This window comes from Pholcus phalangioides, unplaced genomic scaffold (assembly GCF_987345545.1).
Source record: "Pholcus phalangioides strain wild (caught in Gottingen) unplaced genomic scaffold, Ppha-v1.0 ptg000005l_1, whole genome shotgun sequence".
Taxonomy (NCBI): Eukaryota; Metazoa; Arthropoda; class Arachnida; order Araneae; family Pholcidae; genus Pholcus; species Pholcus phalangioides.
Window position 1 is genome coordinate 2,334,659 of NW_028301598.1, and position 21,444 is coordinate 2,356,102.

At 37.3% G+C, this 21,444-nt stretch overlaps 1 protein-coding gene across 2 annotated transcripts in view; it reads right to left on the reverse strand.

The window, feature by feature from the left end:
* Nucleotides 1-20,402, reverse strand: part of LOC149085709 (E3 ubiquitin-protein ligase SH3RF3-like) — a 57,894-nt gene extending 37,492 nt beyond the window's left edge. The window contains exons 1-4 of one of the 2 annotated variants that reach the window (XM_089232092.1): nt 20,203-20,402; nt 5,108-5,578; nt 3,445-3,518; nt 1,252-1,465 (exon numbers count right to left, since the gene is read on the reverse strand). In XM_089232092.1, the coding sequence (XP_089088218.1) occupies nt 1,252-1,465; nt 3,445-3,518; nt 5,108-5,557 (738 nt within the window). In that variant the 5' untranslated portion in view covers nt 5,558-5,578; nt 20,203-20,402. The remainder of the gene's footprint in view (nt 1-1,251; nt 1,466-3,444; nt 3,519-5,107; nt 5,579-20,202) is intronic. The other variant, XM_089232094.1, reaches the window with a different exon arrangement.
* Between the last annotated feature and the right edge of the window lie 1,042 nt (nt 20,403-21,444).

A 21,444-nucleotide genomic window follows, 5' to 3' on the forward strand; every position in this document is an offset into this window, starting at 1 on the left:
ACTAGTACAGAAAGCTTGCTAAGAAACCCATAACCACTGAAAATTTAACATATGAAATTTAACACATATGAAAAATCCAAAACAAATATAATTAAGTTGGGTACATTTATATATTTACTAATAAAAATCTATAAATTCTGTTCTGATTGATTTTCCAATTTGGAAAACCTTAGCTCTTTCAATAATATCTTCTGATTGAATTTAAAGCAAGTAATGGTGTATGGGGCCAAGCCCTGATTATTGTAAAAAGAAAACACAGAAATTCCTTTGCCTTCATGTTAATCTAGCTTTTTTTTTTCTGGAGATGAAAGGACTATTCATGAATCATGATAGTATTATGAATGACTCATTGTGATGCTGGATCTTGTCAATCATAGGCAGATACAAGATTGATGGTGCGGGGGGGGGGGGGCAGTTCAAATGGAAAAGTATAGTGGCATAGGCAAGAGGTGGACTATTCCCCCCTCCCCCCTCTCAGTATTCTCATAGCATAGGTGTGCAAAACTGATAAACATATTGGGGTTAACAAAAAAAATGAAAGGGTTGGGTCTTGAACAGAGGCCAAAGATTGGCGATACCACCTGGATCAGATCTGGTGGTACAGTTAAATTCCAATAATTCAAAAAACAATGCTGAGGATGAAATTTCAGAACAATGGGGACATAAAAACCACTAAAAAGCACTTGAATCTCAAGTTTCCATTTCCCGATTTTATGGAAACGAATAGTTCACTAATAACACCGAAATCATTGCTGACTCGAATAACAGGGTTTAAGCTGGATAAAAAATTCCTTTCGCAAAAAAGTGAAAATGGGGGAAAAAGCTTTAGCAAAATGCTACAATGCTAATGTAATGATTGATGGTTGGATGTCTACTCACATACATCCTGTATTCATTTTTGCGAAAGTGGTTACTACTGTTTTTGCCTTCTACAATTTTTTTTCGCATTTTGCGAAAAATGCGACTGTAGCTAAAACCCTGTCGAATAACGAAACTACTACAGAAGATGGTCCAGAAAAAAGTGACAGCAAAGAATGATAAACATGCTGTAAAAATGCTGCACCATTAGAATATGCATACGAGTTATTATAGACAGCTAAAACCCAAATTTATCCATAAAAATGATTGCTTGTGGAAAATTTTACTGATTGTTGCAATATCAGATTTTGCTGGTTACTCAAGCGAAAGCTGCGAATCAATGGGGGGGGGGGAAGCCAAACAAATATCACATGAAATAAAAAACATCCTTACCTTGCCAAATGTGAGACAGTCTTTCCCCTCACTGTTGCTGATCTGAAAGTCATAGAGTGCCTTACACTGAGGCACATGTGTCCCAATGGGTAGAACGACCTGAACAAAACTTGCAGGCACGAAGCCAGACTTTTCTCCCAATTCTCCATAAAACCAGTTCTGATCCACTCGTTTCCTCAAGATTATCAGGTCACCCTTTTTAAATGTCAGATCTCTGAAATGCACAAAAAAATACAAATGATTTCAAACCGGATTGGGTGAAAGATCATGGCAGAGAAAGACGGACAAGCTTAACTATTTTCTTCATAATGGTGAACAATGGCATCGTGTTCTTATTGGTTACATAAAATCATTGGAAAGGCAGTTGAGAGCTATCAGTGTCTCAGCTTCATTCACCATCAACCCTATCACCAGCTCTTGTCAATCATCTCTCATCTTCGCACCCTTTTCACATTCTTAATTTTTTTAAATACATAGTATATAGCATCTAGTATAGCATTCAAGTATAAAAATACAGTAAGTATGCCAGCACTGCTTTTTTGCTTGTCCTTTTTTTTAATAAAACCAACATTTAAAGTATTTTTTTATTGAGTGTTTTTTGGATAATTTTGAGTTTTTTGGTAATCTGAGGTGTCCTCAGTTAACACCATCTATAGCAGAAAGCCTTTGCATGAAGCTTGTGACGTCATTGATGAAAGTCATCTCTCACCTGTGGCCATTGGATATACTACAAAAAGGGTAAATGGTGAATGCAAGATGGTGCATGCATTGGACGGCTATATCCAATGGCTTTGGTGAGATGACCTTCTTCAGTGACATCACAAGCTTCACCCTGAGGCCTTCTGCTATAGATGTTTGGTATTGCCTCAGTCCCATCCACCTTGGATTATTATCAAGGCTCTACTGCAGGCATCTTCAACCCGTTGCTTGTGAGCACCATGGTGCTGTCTGAAGTAGAGATGTGAGGTGAGAATATTCTCGGAGAATAATCGAGAATATTCATTTTTTTTTTTTAATAATTTAAATTTTTTTACTAATTTTGTTTATATTGTGAAATATAAATCAGTTTTCATTGCCTGAAACATTTACAAGAAAACAATTTTTGGTATAATCACCCCCCCCCAATGACAACTTTAGTTCGAGAATATTCCCAGAATATTCTCCAGGTCATGATGAAAGGTTTTAAAAGTTTGGTTATAAAAATATTTTAGAAACCTTTAGATTAAAACCTTAAAAAATATTTTAAAATTAGATAAATTTTCAGAAATAAGTTCACAACAAAAGAAATTAAATCAAAGTTGATTGATAAAGGAAGCAGTTATTATACAATCACCTTCATTCTAAGAAGATACAGAACTGTAGTTTTTTCAATGCACATACACTTATAAATTCTTTATCACTCACATTTCTTTAAAAGTTGTGTAATTCAGCCATGTTGGTTTAATTTTCTTGCTTTCAAACTTTAATATTGTGGGTCTACAAACTTCAATATACCCATCTTCTTGAATTTTCTTATCAAAAATAATAATTATTATACAAAAATAATTATTACTCTCAAGTTATTTATCCAGATTATTATAATACATATTATTACATATATTCTTGATAATATTCTCTGGAAAGATTTCGTTAACTGAAGAATATTCTCATCATGGACAATATTTGAGAATATTCTCTGGAAGGACTATTATTAATAACTTCAGAAAAATTCTTATTATTTTCTATAAGAATATTATCCAGTAATTTATGAAAGTAGTCCTTCTAGAGAATATGCTCATGAAGAACTTATAAGAATATTCTCGAATATTCGCCTAGATGAGAATATTCTCCGAAAGATTATTCTCGAGAATTTTACATCTCTACTCTAAAGCATCCACAGCGCTCGATGCGAATGTCCAATTTCATGCTTGCAAGCATTGATGAACGTTCCAATAAAATATCTTGTACATACTGCGTTTTAGGATTGAAGTCATCCTGATTTCATGCATTCGTATGCCAAACTTGCTGAAAGGGTGCTCTTCTTTTAATAATGGATACAGGCAGTGCTAACAACTAGAAAAAGGTTGAAGACCACTGCTCTACTGAATAAAAATTATGTGTGGTTCTCCACTTACCCCCAATTTCCACTTACCTTAGTTTACATCAATGCATAATAAAATAAACAATTTGTACAAATTGGTCACACACACTTACCCAGGTACTTTGGCTTCGTAAGGATATAAAGCTTTTGCACATGGACAAGCTTGCAAAACCTTTGGGAAAAAGAACTGAATGAAAAATTAATGTTTTACAGAGGGAAAAATTATTATAAATATTACAGAGTGGACAAAAAGTCTGTAGAAACTTTAAAAATTCATATAAACTGGAAAAATAACTGAAATAAAAAACAGTTTGCAGGGTTGACAGGAAAAAAACATCAAAAACTGACGATAGGTGGCGCTGATGTTCAGGAGTGTCCATGCCAATTTTCAAGTCATTCTGACCAGTGGCTCTTATCGTATAGCATTTTGGAATCAGAACTTTAATTATAATCGCCCCTATTTTTTATAAATCACTTATTGCTGTACGGTAAAATCTCACTGATCAACTGAGGATAATGGTGAAAGTGCAAAAAAAATTTAATGTTAAGCCTGGTCGTGACCTATAGTACAAAATGTGCAACTACTTATGAAAAGAAAATGAAAATGTGTGTGAGACAATGAACTGGTATCTTTGTCCTTTAGGGGCAGCTGGTATCTTTATATTGGATTTATTATAAGGCCACTTGCCCCTAGTACTGTATGTAACTAAGATAATTTATATGGAAAAAATATATATATTCAGGCCACTTTTATGGGATTTTTTTTATAAAACCACTTATACCATCTCACACTATTTAAAGAAAAACCATCGGAATGTACCTCAAGAACAGGAAATGTGGTAAGAATGAAAAATTTTGTCTAATAATGAACCAATATGATATTTCAAGTAAAAAAATATATTTGTCACTTTTATGTGATTTTTTGGAAAAACCACTTGGTTTAAATCAAACAACCCTGTCCTGACCACAATTAAAACTATAAAAATTGGGAATCATAAATCTCAGGCAATTATAGTTTCTGGTTTTTTTATTGCTTCTAATGATTTTTATTGGTTATTACAGACTTTTGTTTACGCAAAACATGTTTGAACAATCCTAATAACCATACGTTCTTTTAATTAGCAAACAATATTCCTGTTTGCCCAACTTTACATTATCTGTGTGATAATTTCATGCTCAGCAATCCTTCACCTTCGCTAAGGTTTTGAAATTTTGTAATCCGGTCGATACACAACTAGATAATTGAGGTTCTACTGCTTTTTCAAAAACTATTTCATAAACAATAAATTAAAAACACAACAGTAACTTCACAAAAAAATATGAGAAGCGCCAATTTCTGTTATTTGGCAATAAACATATTTTTGCCACAACTGTTTGTACCGGTTTTGCATCAATAATTCATCACTAGTTTGTGACTGATAAGCAAAGCCTGGATGTTGATGACATTTGCATTTTTCTTTTTCTTTTTTTGCGTTTTTTTTTAAGTTTTGGGTTTTTGACATTTTCAAGGTATTTTTAATTTTTTCACAGTAAAAATGATGTGATATCCAATTGCATTGAGCACTCGCGAGAAACTATGCTTTTATTTTGTGAAAAAAAAAGATGAACGATGCATTGCTTCCATCTCTCCTCTTGTATCTTCTTTTACAAATAGCAGGAGAAGTTTTGCACCAATTCTAAGCAAATTTAGCTTTTAGTAAAAATTGCAAGAGTTGGCCACCTGACAAAACAGATAACATATTCATTAGCATACACTAACAAGTAATTTTTTTTTACCTGTTTTGGCACAGTAGTCAAGTCAGATGATGAAAGAGCACTGGTAGACACCTGCGGAAGTTGTGGATGTGGAGGAGTCTGATGAGTAGGGGAGTTGGATTCACCGCTTCCCCTCGGTGCATTGTCAACAATGCAAGAGACCCTCTTTGGCCTAACATTGTTCTTGATCCCCTCTAGTAAACGAACCAAGAGAATATTACAAGGCAGTTCTTCGATTTTGGCATCTACGAGTATGCGACATTCCGGGCACCTTAACTCTTTATGCGAGTTGACAATTTCCTGCAGGCATCTCTTACAGAATGTATGCTGGCAGGGCAGAACTTTGCTGGTACTGTCCAACTGTTCCAAGCACACAGAACACTCCAGGAGGTCATTGAGGAATGCCTCATCCATTGTGAAACACTTCCCGGTGCCTTCATTACGACGAGAATCATCTCCAACTTCTACCATTTTATGCAGTGAGGCAATAACCTAAACAAGACATAAAGAAATAAAATAATAACAAACACTGCATTTCCATTTCAACTAATTATGACTTTATATCAAATTTTAGTCATTCTTGTGCATGAAGGCAAGTACACTGGTGAAATAAATTAAGAGAATTTGCATATTTTATCGAATTTCATGAACTGAACTGAACGTGAAACCACTGCTTCTAGACAAAAATGCAAATCTTGTACGTCAAATATGTAAGCGTATACGTGTGTGCAGGCGAAGCCAGTAGAGAAACAGGCTTTATAAGCGCACTTAAGTTAAGACGCATTTCGTTCGCTAGAACACCTCGGTGAATTTCTTGGTGTTATTTTGCAGCAATCGGTTAATTTCAATTGTAACAGTAAAAATGAGTAACCACTAATGTTTAGATGATGGAATGAGATGGCGAATTGTGGGGAGGCTAGAAGCAGGCCAATCTCAAGTCCAGATTTGTAGAGAGTTCAATTTAACGCCCAGCGTTGTGTGTAACTTATGTTCCAGGATACCGGATCCATCAAGAGAAAGCCTGGACAAGGTCGTCCAAGAGCCATGACGGCCAGAGAAGATCGCCATTTGTTGCTACAGCTTCTCAGCTCTCTCGTGACTTGTATACAGCCACAGGAACCAGTGTATCAAGGGTGACTGTTTCCAAAAGAATTCATGAGAGAGGGTTGTTTGCAAGAAGACCTGCTGTTTGTGTCCCGCTCACTTCTACGGACAGGAGAATCCGTTTATCATGGTGCAGAGAGCATAGAGATTGGAGTATGGATCAATGGGTGACCGTTCTCTTCACTAATGAGTCCCGGTTCAGCCTAAGCTCCAATTCTTGCTGTACGTTCATATGGAGAGAACCAGGGACCCGCTACCTACCCTCCAATGTCCGCGAAATCGACCATTATGGCGGAGGAGGTTTAATGGTCTGGGCAGGCACAATTTTGGATGGCCGCACACCTCTCCATGTCTTTGAAAGAGGCACTGTGACTGGTGTGAGGTATAGGAATGAGGTCTTGGAGCCCTATGTTCGCCTTTTCAGGGGTGCAGTTAGCCCCGAGTTCATTTTAATGGACGATAACACGAGGCCACATAGAGCTTTTCTGCTCGACGATTTTCTAAAGAGTGAGGATATTTGCTGCATGGATTGGCCAGCCAGATTTCCAGACCTTAACCCTATAGAGCATGTCTGGAATGCTCTGGGGAGGTCAATTGCAACTCCCAATCCCCCTCCGGGAACCATCCAGGGAATGAAAACAGCGTTGCTGAACGAGTGGGACCAATTGCCACAAGAAATGATAAACTGCCTTATTTCAAGTATGAAATCACGCTGCGAGACCTTTATATCTGTAAGAGGGGACCATACCCCCTATTAACCCATTGTTTTGTTTATTCTGCAACCGCTGTTTCATACCTTCCGACTCCAACGAGTGTTACGCACGATCATGCGTGTGTATTACAATTATTGAATGGTTATTTGTTTTGTATTGTATCAATGTATGTACATATCAAATTTCATTAAAATCGGTACAGTAGTTCTAGAGATAATCGACCAAGTCTGCAAATTCTCTTCATTTCTTACACCAGTGTAGAACTGTCATGCTCATCAAATTTAGTCTCGACACTAACCATCACTAAAAGATAACCTCATTTCTGTGCAAGAAAATTCAAAGAAGCATGTGAAAAAATATGAAGGAAAATGTCAGACCTCCAAGGCTGAATTATGCCAAAAAACTGCAACATACATCGCAGAACAATCTCTGGAAAATTTGTAAGAAAAAAAACTTTTTTGCATAGAAAAATGCTATAAAGGAATTTTTACCACAGAACATTCAGTCAGCTGAGGGAGGGCTTGCTAACAGAACAAATGCAAAATGTTCTGCTTTGGGGTATTAAGTACAGAATGGTCAAATTTGAAAAAGAGGCAATAACAACATCTAGCAAATTCTGGTCAGATAACGCCAATTTTAACTATAAGAAATGTTTGATAAGCCATTGCAGTGGTAATGACAAGATATCATCTGATTTGATGTGTTGTATTATGGCAATTCAAGAGATATCTTGCCTCCTTAAAACCCTCTTCAGTAATGCCGAGCCCAAACTGATTCCAAACACAGCAGTCTTGTTTATACTCACCGAGGGGTTGGTGCGCTAACACCTTGATGTGGGACTCCCTGTGGTTGCAATGTTTTTCTGTGGTCATGTCGTCGTTTCTGCTGTACCCTTGTGTCAGGAAAGTTTCTGACAAGGACGAACTGGGTATCAAACTCATGACACCTCCAGGCTTCCACTCCAAAAACTAGAAAAAAGTAACCCCCCCCCCTCCCCAGACAACATAATCATAGCATTATAAAAAAAAATCCCTGAAATTATTATTTTTTTCTTAGCACTATTTCAGTATCGTGTAAGACTGACTCGAGCCAAAGCAAAATGACAGAAATGACTTGGTTACAAAAAATTTTTTGGCCAAAACAGTGTACTAACAACAACAGATAAATCTTTTCTGTCTCTTCCACAATATATATTACATTCTTTTTCTTTTTCTTTTTTTGAAGTCTTCCACAGTCCAGTCTATCAACTCTCTTCAACAGTGGACACAGCAAATTATGAAGACATGTAAATTTTTTAAGAATCATGCTCTTTCGGGACCACTTCCAAGAGCACAGTGCAAAATATGTAAATTACAAGGTCTGATATGAATAAGTCAAGGTGGACTAAATGGTTTTACTGTGTTGTCCCTCCCTTTTTCAAAAGGATTTTTTTTATTTTAGCATGCAATGCCAGTTTAATTATTTTTGACAAATGAAGCACTTTCATTTCTAGTTTTTTGCTGAGTATTGTAAACATTGTTTATGCCTCTGCATGCCCTAAAAATACAGATGACAATTGAATGTTATTGGGTAGAGTCACAAAACCTAGAATATGCCTATGTATCCAACAGTTTCGTTATGCAAACTGTTTCACCTTATACACACAAAATGTGGACTATAATTTTGAATGTTAGTTTATTTATTTATAAACTCACACAACAGGCATATGCCTAATTACAGTGGAGTGAAGAAAAAGTAAAAAACAAACCTAAACAGCACGTTGCAGTACTGAATGGTAAAGAATAATACAACTAATAACAGCACATTAATAATAACACAAATAAATATAATACAAATAATATCGTATGTGCATACAAAAAAAAAAAAAAAATGTCAAAAAAGTACATGAGAACTTCCACGCCTGAAAAAGGAGAAAAGAGGAGAATTTTCCAACACGTTAGTTCGGTATGGTGGGACATAGACAAGATTGCAGTTACGAAGATTCATGCTATTACAGTGAAAATTTATTTGCACTAAAATGTCTGGTACATCCAAGTCAAAGTGCAGAATTTTCACAAAAAGGGTGATCAATGCATTCTGATGGCAGACTTCGAGTGATTCATAATTAAAAGCAGATCTAAGTATTTCGGTAGGAATTCAAATATCAAAAATTTGAAATTTCTTGAAATAAACAAAGCGCAAAAGCCTATTTTGTGTGCATTCAGTCATTGTTATTGGAGCAGTATGGATTCTAGATTATGGATCAATATTCTAGAACTCATCTTACATAATTGTAAAGACGCAGAAAGGTTTCTGTATTTTGAAAAAAATTGCTGTTGCGGATTATGAAACTGACATTTCTTGATGGTTTTCAAACAATGTCATTAATATGCTGGTTGAAATTGAGAGTCTTATCAAAAGTGACACCTAAGTCCTTCATATACTCTACTCTTTCGAGCATTTGACCATAAATATTGTAATTGTACACTATGGGACTATGCCTCTTACTGAAAGACAAACATTTGCACTTGGCAATATTCAGATTTAACTTATTGGTGTTACACCATGAACTGAGTTGTTCAACAGAATTTTGTAGCATCTCAATGTCATCTGTATTTATGACTTGGAAGATTTTAACATCATCAGCATATATGAATCAATTCGAATCTACATGATTTTCCAAATCATTGATGAATAAAATAAAAAGCAAAGGGACCAAAATGGACCACTGAAGAACATAAGTAAAACAAGGATAATGGGAAGATTTAGCACCATTAAAACTTACTTGTTGGTAGCAATCTACGAGGTAGGATTCGAACCAGTTAGCAAGGTGACATGAAAAACCTCCAAGCCCTAATTTTTGAAAGGATAGTGTGGTTAACTTGGCACTTGGTTAAGTGTGGTTAATTGGCAATATCCTGAGATATTACTACACAATTCATACTAGCAGATCGTTTAGGCACGAAACCATGCTGATGTGCAGAGATCTGGGATCAAATGTGGCTATAAATTCTCTTATGCACAAGTTCAAATACTTTGTGAAGGTGACTTGTTTTGGTTATAGGTCAATAATTTAATACATCAGCATTATTGCATTTTTTAAAAATAGGTGTAACAGTAAATTTTTCCAAAATGAAGGAAAGAGACCCAAATTAACTGAAAGATTGAAGATAGCAGTGAGTGGAGTTGCCAAATAGGGGGGGGGGGGGCACAGCCTGTTGCCCAAAAAGGTGGTATATTATTATCACCAAGGCCTTTATGACCTTTGAGTGTTTTAATGGCAAAGTAGTACATCATTCTCAGTAATAGGGCTGAAGAAAAACAGTTGTCAGTGAAATTATAATCACTGACATAATCAACACACATATTATTAGAACTATGGAAAACAGAACCAAAAAAAATCTTTGAAGAATTTCAAAAGCATCAGGAAAATTTGCAGAGTTAAGACATCTCATTCGGAAAATGGTTGAGATTTCAAGTTTTTACAAAAAGACCAAAACGTGTTAGGGTTCCGGATGTTGTTTTCAAGTTAATTCAAATAACTGAGATATTGAAAATGTATTTTTCTTTTAATCTCAGCTTTTATAGTTCTCAGATCGTTATAAGCACGCCCATGGCCATGACGTAGAGAATTACAAAGTTTGCTCTTTGGTTTGATTAGCTTAATGATTTCCACAGTAAACCAAGGTGTAAAACAGCTTTTCTTAGGCTTACGTTTGGGGATACATTCATTAAATATATCAAATATCACATCATAAAATTTATTTAATGCTTCATCAACATCGGAAACATCGAGTAAAAAACTCTAATCAACACACCGAAACATACTGATCAATGCATTATAGTCAGCTTTCTTGAAATTATACTTTGATATATACTAGATATTCGTCATCTTCTTCAACAACCAGAATGTATATCAATACTAATGATATGATGAGGGGCCGAGTACAGAATTTTCAAATGTCAGATTTTTATTCCACTGCAGATTTTCTCCCCTCCGGTTACATACTGGAAATTATGGTACTTTCACAGCTTTCTGCTGGCATTCAAAGACAGCGTCTATACAGAGTAAATTCGCCTTGTTCCTACAAGATTGCTGAAAAATCTCAAAGGATTTGGAATGGCTGTTCAAATTGTAAAAACTTTCCAAGATCATTCAGAAAAAAAAAATCTGTAAAAACTCTACCTTGAATATCCACAGTTTTCTCATCTAGCTGCTATGTGGTAGTCACTGTTTCGCATCGCAAAAATCACGCACGTGTACGCAGAATCAGCTTTTGGAAGGGCACAAGGATTTCCACAGAAATTTTGGTCACTAACACTCAAAAATAATTTTAAATCAACAGGTAATGTAAGAATGTACTTTTTACAAAATATTTTAATTTTCTACAAAAATATTTTTAATTTTTGAATCTTCTTGGGGTGGGGGGTTTAATGGAGGCTCGTGCCTTTGGTGAAAATCTGGGTTTGGAACCTGTAATTGCTCAGTGGTAATCCGCTAAAAATGCCATTCTCTAAAGTTTTCTAAATTTGAGTTGGCTATTCGTTTGAAAAAGCTATGGTTGCCACGGTGATTACACAGATCTACAACATAAATATGTATGCATTAAATCTCAAATCCATGCATTAACAATTCGGAGAATAGATGCAGGGTTGCAACTGGGGGGGGGGGCAGGCGGGTTTAGTGCCCAGGGCTCTAGACTAGGGGGTGCAGAATTTACCTTTTATAAATGCTTCTTCTACATTACACGGGGTGCCTAAATGCGTGCTTGCCCCGTTTGAGAAAGTATATAGTTGTGGCCCTAGATAGATGGCACCACCTACTGAACACAAAACATGCCAAATGCTGGGCACACACACATAAGCACACTGTTAAGTTTCATCAACACAAATCTGACATAGCTCCCATATTCAGGTGTGAAAATATGTGGCAGTTGAATGGCTACAGATCAGAGTGGTGGACCATCAGGGAGGGGAAATAAAATTATTTTCTACCAGGAAATCACTTTGCAAGGATTTATATGAGTAGGGAGTCAAAAGAGAAAATGTCTGAGAAAGAATCTCGTTTGCTTTAAATTTAAATCAGAAGATATTAAAAGAGCTAAGATTTTTTTTTAATGAAATAAAAATAAATCAGAAGAGAATTTATAGATTGATTTATAAGTAAATATATGTATAAATGTGTGCCTCTAACGTGTAATTACAGTGGATCCTGCTTATAACGGTTTTCAAAAAACCGGCATAAAAACATTGTAAGCAGAAAAACACTTTCAACAGGAAATCTTAACGAGAATTACTTAGAGTTGGGACCATGAAAATAAGTCGTACTAAGTGGAAAAATGTTCTAAATGGGAACGTTATAAACAGGATTGACGGTATATTTGTTTTGGATTTGCTACATGTGCTAAATTCCACACGTTAAATTCTCACCGTTAATGGGCTTTGCAAGCTTTTCGTACTAGTAAACAATGAAAGCAATTGAACCTTCGGATAGAACATGTTTTTATAAATGATTTGAGTCAGATACTTCCTTCTCCTATGAGAGAGAGAACATGGCCCACCGCTCTCTCTCAACGAAGAGATATAAGCAGGTGATCAAGGACCTGAGGCATACTGGAAAATATTCATAGAGATACCAGTGAATTATGGTGGGAAGGGGGGGGGGGCCTACTTTTTTCAAAATTACTTTTTCGAGAGGGACCCATTTACACTCAAAAATGACTCCGATTTTTTGAATGACCTGGGTCCTGACACTCAGGTAAATTAGAGCACACAGTGGCATCTCTGCCAACATTGCATAAAACTGGTAACAGTTGCAGACAGTACCTTTTCTCATTGTCTGCATTGCAGTTCCTTGGAGAAACAACTAATAATGGTGTTATGACGTGGTCGAAGACCTCATATCCAACTGATTGACTTCGAACGTGGTCGTATAGTTGAAATGCGTGGAGCTGGCTTGTCATACAGAGCAATAGGCCGTCACCTGCACAGTACGGAAACGGTTGTGCACAAGTTCTGGCAGCAATAGTTGCTGCAAAAAACTTATCGGCAGATTAAAGGCTCTGGAAAGCCATGGTGCACGAATGCAAGGCAAGATTGGATGATTGTGTGACGGGCCCAAACTGCCCCAACGGCATCAGTGTACGCTACCAAACGTGCTGCATACTGCCCGTACCTTCCACGATCTCATGTCGCTTGGCTAAGGCAGGGTTACACTCACAGCGGCCTTTAAGACGTCTGCTTTCCTCCCCACAACATCGACAGAGTTGTCTAAAGTGGTGTCGTTGCAGACCATCATGACTGCCAATAGACTGGCATATCGCATAGTGTTCAATGATGAATCCCGTTTCAGTCTTGGAGCAGGTGACCATCGGACCAGTGGTCCCAATCAGCCTTTGTTTTACAGAGGAATGCAGCCATTACCCCTGGTGTGATGGAGTGGGGTGCTATCTATTACGACAACAGGTCGCCTCTAGTCATCCTGCTCAACGATGTTGATGACATCCTGTGGCCAGTTGTGTTACCCTTTATGGAACATCATTCGAGGACAATTTTTAAAAATATAATGCCAGGCCAAATACTGTTCGCATATCTCTGGACTGCCTCTGTGCTGTCGATACTCTTCCTTGACCAGCAAGGCCACTAGACCTTTTTTTCATCAAACACGTATGGGACATGGTAGACTGCCAGATTCGAGCATCCCAAAATGTACAAATCTGGAGCAACAACTGATGAATGCCTGGCAGAATGTATTGCAAAGATGAGATAAGGAAGTTTTATCACTCCTTACATTGACGAATACAAGCATGAATTGCCGACGGGGGTTCACCAATTACTGATTTAAACATTCAATGTGCAATTGCTAGCGATTGATGGATTCTACGGCTTTGAATTTTTAATCATTTCATCTGTGCATGAGCTTTACACATATTTAATTTCAATAAAAAACAGTAACTTTCTCCATGGTGCTTCGTTTTTTTTGCAAAAGAGTATATAAGTCGAAAGGTTGGGAAATTTCCCTCCATGTTTTTTCACACAAACTATTTTCCCCCATTTTTATGCTGGTTTGTAAAAATCTGAATTGAGCGATAACCTCTCAAAAAAAATTTCAGTATAGCTATCCATACTTAGATAAGACAACCATAATTTTTTTCATGGGCAGTGTCTTATACAGAGTGTCCTGTGAGTGCTAATGCGATATTTATCTCATCAATCGTTTGTCGTTGAGGTATGGTTCACTTTAAAAAATGCTCGAAATGTGTTCAGAAATCACTCCATACCCGTTTTGAGAGTGAAAATACACTGCCATAAAATAAAAAGATCTAAATTTTCAAACAGTCCCCTTTGTCCTCTAACTTCCAGTTAGAAAGTTTTTGCCTGGTCTCTCCTAAAGCCAAAAAAAAAAAAAAAAAATATTCCAAGTTTCCAAGTGGAATATTCACAGATATTCGAATTCAAAAACAGAGAAAAGTTGGGAAAAGAGTATTGTTTGTAAAGTTCTTTGTTTTTGCTGTTCTTTCATAACTTTTTTCAAATTTTTGAATTTATTTATTTATTTATACAATATTGCTTGGCTGAAGCCTATACAAGAGGGTGCAGTGATTGGATTTGACATAGGTGATTGATGATGTTACATACAAAATCAGAAATTGAAGTAGAGTCTACAGAATTTGATGGAAGGTTGTTCCAATCAATAATTGTATGGGGGGGACTAAATTTGAAGCAATCTGTGGATGTAAAAAAGGTTTCAATTTTTGGGAGTGTTTGAGTCCATTCAAAAAATATGGAGATTTGATTAGAATGTGTGGTTAGTGTCAATGTTAAAATAGCCATGGATAATTTTGAAAAGTAATGATAGACAAGCGATATATCTACGGGAGGTAAGTGGGAGGATATTAAGTTGGCGTTTGAACTGTGTGATGGAAACAGGAAGACCAGCAGTTTAAAATAAAGCGGGTAGATTTATTTTGGATAGATTCCAGCTTATTTATATTGCTTTGTGTACAGGGATCCCAAATTTCGCAGGCATAGAAGAGGACAGGAAGGATATAAGTTTTGAATCATAGATGTCAGATGTGGCGGTAAGAATATTTGATTTTATGATGAAGGAAAAAAGTTTTTGAAATATATAATCCGTGTGGAGGTTCCAACAAAGGTCGGCAGAAATTATCACACCCAGGTATTTATAATGGGACACCTCTGTGATTAAAGAATTATTAATTGAGTAAGGGATTTCGAGGGGAGATCTTTTATGGGTAAGTTTCATGAAGGCTGCTTTGGAGATGTTTAGGGGTAGTTGCCAAGACAAGCACCATTCGGATATAGTGTTAAGGTTGAGCTGGAGAGAATCTTGGTCGGATCTGTTGCAAATTCTTTGATAAATAACGCAATCATTGGCAAAAAGTCTGATGGAGCAATTGATTGATAATGGTAGGTCATTAATATAAATTAGAAATAATAGAGGGGAGAGGACCGATCCCTGTGGCGTGCCAACACTGACACTGAGGTATGAGGAGTTTTGGCCCTTGAAACAGACAAACTGACTGCGATCAACAAGGAAGGCCTCCACCCATTTCAGTAATTGAGCACATAAGCCAAGGTTTTGGAGTTTAAGAAGTTTACTATGGGGCACCCTGTCAAATGGATTGGAAAAATCCAGGTATACAATATCAGTTTGTAGGATGTTGCCAATAATATTAGATAAATTATGGATGAAAAGGGCTAACTGGGTGGAAACGGATAATGACGATCTAAAGCCATGTTGGTTAGGAAAAAGGAAGTTAATTTAGTCACGGTGTGAATGGATTTCCTTGGTAACTATGTGCTCGAAAAGTTTGCAGCAGGTAGAGGTGATGGCGATTTGTTTAAAATTCAGGGGATTAAAGGGGGACCTGATTTGTACATAGGTATTTATTTTATTAATTTTCCAGTCTGAGGGCTAGCAGAAGGTATTCAATGAGACATTAAAGATAATTAATATATAGTTAAAAATATCATCTACACAGAATGAGAACATGGTTTTCGATCCCATCTGGGTCAGTGGAGTACAGTTTCAATTTTTTCAGTAGATTTGAAAGGTCTTCTTTGGAGAAAAAAAACCGGACTGGAGTTAGTCACAGAAAAGAGGTATTGCGGGGGGGTTGGGATCAGAAGAGAAAATAGAAGCGAAAGCCCAATTGAATTCAGAGGCAATATCAAGGGGAGAATTAAGTTTGGCATTGGAGATTTTGAGGAAAGAAGGACCAGCAGATTTGGGGCAAAGAAAATTTGGCAGGGTTTGTAGAAAGATAGGCAAGGAGTTAGTTAAGTTGTTGATTTTTTGATGTGAAATAAGATATTTAAGTTACAGAGATCAAGATTGTTTCGGAGAGAAAGGGAGTTGTTGAGTTTCAGTTTGGAAACATTGCAGCAAATTCTTTTTAGATGGATGATATTGTGGTTGATCCATGGATTGAAGAGACATTTAGATGAGGCATTTTTCAAGGGGACAGTGGCTTTACATTTATCAAATACAGCTTTGAATTTACTCCAGAGAGAATGAATGTCGTTAGAGGAAGAGATGAGTATGAAGGACATTTTGCATAAGAGGAAAGTTGGCCTATTTTTAAATTAGTAGTGAGTTTAAAGGAAGGAATGGTGTGATGAAGGAAAAAATTAACAAAGAGAGCCTTTGTGGTTGGAACAACCATCAAAAACAGAAGAATCAGATACAGAGATTTTGTTGGAAAAGGCTAGAGCATTACATCTTAGCGAATATTGCACTTGGAGATGAAGGGCAGCAACTTTCTAACTAGAAGTTAGAGGACACAGGGACCGTATAAAAATTTAGATATTTCATTTTCTCACACATTGTATTTTCATTCTCAAAATTGGTACAGTGGAAAATAGGTCATTTCTGAAGGCTTTTTGAGCATTTTTTATAGCATTAGCACTTACAGGACACCCTTCCTTTTTTTTTTCTTTCAAATCGAGCACAACTCAGGTCTATCACCATTTATGGGCGATTTACTACCTAGTGAGTTGTGCCGGAGGTGTAACTGTGTGTTTAATGATGTGTTATGATTGAATTTGTGCTGTTTGTAGGTCTGTTGCTCTCTGTGGCGAGACTTTTTAACTGGGAGATCGGCTCGCATTCGCGCCTTGAAGTTGGGAACTGCAGAAAACCAACTTCAGCCGACCACCACCCCCAAAGCAGAATGTTTTGCATTGTTCTGCAATGAACCCTCGACTGACTGGAAATGTTCTGCAGTTCCCATAATAGTGTTTTCTACATTTTTCTTAAAATTCTTCCCGATTGTTCTGCAATAGCACTGATTGTTCTGCGGCGTACGTCGCAGACTTCGGCATATTCTGCTTTGGGGGACCACCACTATGGCGACGGTGGGGTTCGAACCCGGGTCTTAATGATTTACAGGACAACATGTATTTATATATATTATTTTTTTTGTGATATGTTTTTATACTAGGCATCTCGTTATATATTTGACATCCATATTTTTTATGGCAATTAATTTGCCTGTTGTGGCCTCTGCATTTGTATTTATCAGGATTTCTCCCTTTTTCTGGTTTCTCAGCAATGCCTAGCAGGCTTCCCACTAGAAATGCATATAAAGCTTGTGGACCTGTTGAAAGCATGAAAATATAGCATATCATTCAGGGTCACAACTAGGGGAAGCAAGAGGGTCTCGTGCCAGGGAGACAAGGGGAGACAAGCATATTTCAACATTTAACCTCTTTTTCAACATTGCAAGGGAGCGCCAAAATGAGTACTTGCCTTGGGTGACCAAGCATCTGGTTGTGGCCCTGGTATCATTAGAAATGTTTAACAAGCTTGTCTAGTAGAAGACAAGCCCTGCAATAGAATATGTGATAAGTGTGTTTTCTCTTAGAAATGCATAGGAAACCTGTGCATCTGTTGAAAAGCATAAAAAACTATAGTACCTCTAGAAATCCCTAGCAGACTTGCCCACTAGAGCATATGCTAAGTGTGCATACTCCTAAAAATGCATATTAGGCTTGTGAATTTGTTGAAAAGTGTTAAAAGCTAACATTTTTCTGCAATGCCCGGCACTTGCCCACTAGAATACATGGTAAATTCCGAATATAAGGTATAACTATCCTTGGCGAATATTTTTTAATCACCAGACCCAACGTCCGGGTATTTGCACGGGTTATCTACAGATTGAAAGGAGCAACCAATAATGTTTAAAAATGTGCTGCTGGAGAGGATTGTGTTGGAAACATATTGCTGTTTTGGCATACATGAAAACTCTCAGACAAAAAGATATGCTGTATATTGCAAATCAGCCGAATATGTGTGGTGCAAGCATGTTTTCTCCTAGAAATGCATATTAAGCTTGTGAAGCAGTTGAAAAGTGTTAAAAGCTAGCGTATATATCTCTAGAAATGTCCAGCAACCTTGTCCACTAGAATAAATGGTTGGTGTGCATACTTGTAAGCTATGTCTACACTGGTGCGATTTTTTTCCGTGACAGTGCGCTTTCCACTGGCGCACGTGATGCAAAGCTTGATATAATCACTTTGGCGTGACTCATACATGTTAAAAAATCACCATTATTTTTAAGAGCCATTCCTCTTCTTTCTGTTCCACCAGGTGTGGATTTTTGCTGAATTTTCTTTTCGTTTTTCTGGAAAATTCAGTTTTGTTTTTATAAGTTTTTTTTCCAATTTTTTTAATGTCACCCAAACAAATTTTGACATTTTCAAAAACTTTGAACATAGAGCTTTATGAGGAATGGAAATTTCAATCGAAAATAATTATAATTACAAAATTAAAAATGAAATAAACATCTTGAAAAAAAAATTTTTTTAGTCTAATCCCATGATAAAATGCAAGTTGGTATTTTTTCCATATTTTGCTGAGGAGCTGGCATTATGAAGCATTGCTGTGTAGTTTGGAGTACCGTCCATTCTAATTATTACAATAGCTGATGTACGATTTGACATAAAATAATTAATGAGCTCTTCTCAGGGCCAACTCAACGCATGGGACAATCCAGACTTCAGATCATAGGGGAACCTTAGACATGAGTTGGAGGGTAATTTAGGACAATAAGATCTAATGGTATGATTTATTAAAATATGTAAAACTGGTGTGACCTCGGACTATCACTTTCTCAGGATGCAAAACTACCTACTCCAAGGTTCCCAGGCCAAAAACTAGGGGAGTAAGAGAGGGAGGGGGGGTTGGCAGACCAATGGCCTGCCTACCGATTCGCACGCTTAGGCCTACCATCAAATCGGATTAGTCAGTCAGTCAGTCAGTTGAGATCCCCCGGGGGGGGGGGGCAGAAGTGCTTATGTTGCTTCTTGCAACAGAGCCTGGGTGTCTCGCGGTTTCTTCAGTCAGTTGAGGTCCCAGGTGCAAAAGAAAATATTGGGCCTCTCAAATTAGAAAAAGTGTAAAGTTTGGATTTTTCAAGGCCCTTCAGCAGTCTGGGCCCCGGGTGCGCACCCGCTGTTAAATCCGCCACTGCACGTATGAGATTATGACTCAGCAAGTGAGTAAAAAATAGGATACAGTTTTGTTAATTTCTTTGACTCGCTTATATTCAGGTAAAGTTAACGAATGGCTTGATATGTTCGAATCTTTTAATATGTTCGAAAGCTGAGCAACTTTAAATAATTCATCTATATTTTCCACCTTTTATCGCACAATTTTCCCTATATTTTTACATTTAAATGTGGAAATTGTATTCGTTATGACACTTGCATCAGCATTTGAATTGAGAGGTTTCGACACATAGGCGTAGACAGAAAAAAAGATATGCAGTAGAGTTCAGCTGTAAAAAAAAAACATTAACCAGACTGAAAGATGTCAAAACAAGGTGCACTAGTGAGAAGCTAGCAACAGAAATGAATAGGAAGCTTGCTTACCCTCCAGTATATTGTACCATAGCTCATGTTTTTCTCTTCTTTTTTTTTTTTTATAGTAATTAAGTGATTTCTTTCCGCCACTGCCGCCCATTTTCAGTGTTATCCCTAGATTACCGAGCTGCGCACCCCAAGTTGGGAACCACTGCTAGGTAACACAGTGGTGTAGGAAACCAACCTCACTCCACATGAACTTGATGGATATAAATTATCATTCATACTCATCCCATTAACCATTTATCTACTTGAAAATAAGAAATATTCGTGCAATTAGATCATTTACGGAACCGGTGTTATTAATTTCCAAGCGTTTATTCAAGTCTATAAAAATATTGAATTTAAAAAAAAATAATAATAATAAGGGTATATCATAGCAACAAACTCGTAAAATCGGTAATGAATGTGTAATGACAATGAAGCACTCACGCAATCTGTCGGTAATCGCGCTCGATTAAGTGCCGCTCATGTCGAAGGTCATATTCGATCGACGATTATTTGCCCACCAACAACAAGTTGAATTGTTCAACCATCAACAGACGATATTCACAAGTCTACCAGAAGACAGTCAGCCAGTCGACAACAAACCGCACCATCTTGGCTTTCACATTTCGATTAGCTCCGCGGGCGATTGATGCAGTGTGAGCTGTTACGAGGCTATTCTCTATAAATTCTGCTTGACCATATTGTGTTGGGACAAATACGGGACATTGTCGATTTCTGTGCAAAAGAAATAAAAAGCTGGACCCCTCTCTCTCTCTTCATTTCAATTCATATTTAATATTTAATATAAAGGAATCTGGAATCTGCAGCTTATTTGAGATGCCTTTTTTCTGGACTTGTTGTTGGAATTCGCATCGTTAGGATTGAGGTTCGAACCCCGTTGGCGGCACCCAGACGTTCGGCTGAGGTTCGTTTTCTGTTGTTTTCCAACGTCGAAGCGACAATGCGATGAGCAGGCAAGGTCTCCTATTTCAAAGGTTGTCTCTGCAGACATTCAACAGGATATTCTATTTTATCATCTGCACTTCAAAATATGGAAGGCATGTGGCAGCACCAATATAACGGGAAAAGCCTAGGAGAGGGGTGCAGTTAGGGTTAGTGAGAAAGAGGAACACACTTGCCCGTGCATCCTCGGTAACGGTAATTCCTCAACAGATGGCACCATTTTATACCGACAAAAATCCGTCGTTAGTTTTTTCCAACCAGAACCACAAAAAAAGGAAAAGAAAAAAAAAATATTCATCTGTCTCCCCTCGCTTTCAATGAATTATTTGCACAATCTGGTCAGTTTTATTACTTTGCCTAGAGCAAGGTGTGAGAAGTTTTCTTTCTCTATCCTCAGAAGGTTTTTTTTCTTTCGGAAGCATTGCTTTATTTTTGTGGGAGGCAATTTCGCTATAGTAATCAGCATTGAGTGTTGTTCGCATCCTATTTTTTCAGTTGTTCATGGAAGCGTTAAGCCCCCCCCCCCTTTCATGTGGGCATTATTATATCATTAGCAGTGCCATCTTACCACATGGGCCCACCCGGGCACGGCCCGGGGGCCTCAGGATAAAAGGGGCCTCACAAAAATGAAATGTGGTTGGAATTTCCAAGAATTCAACACGTAGGGCCTCAGAAAAATCATTTGGCCCGGGGGGCCCATGATGCTCTTAAGAGGGCCCTTAT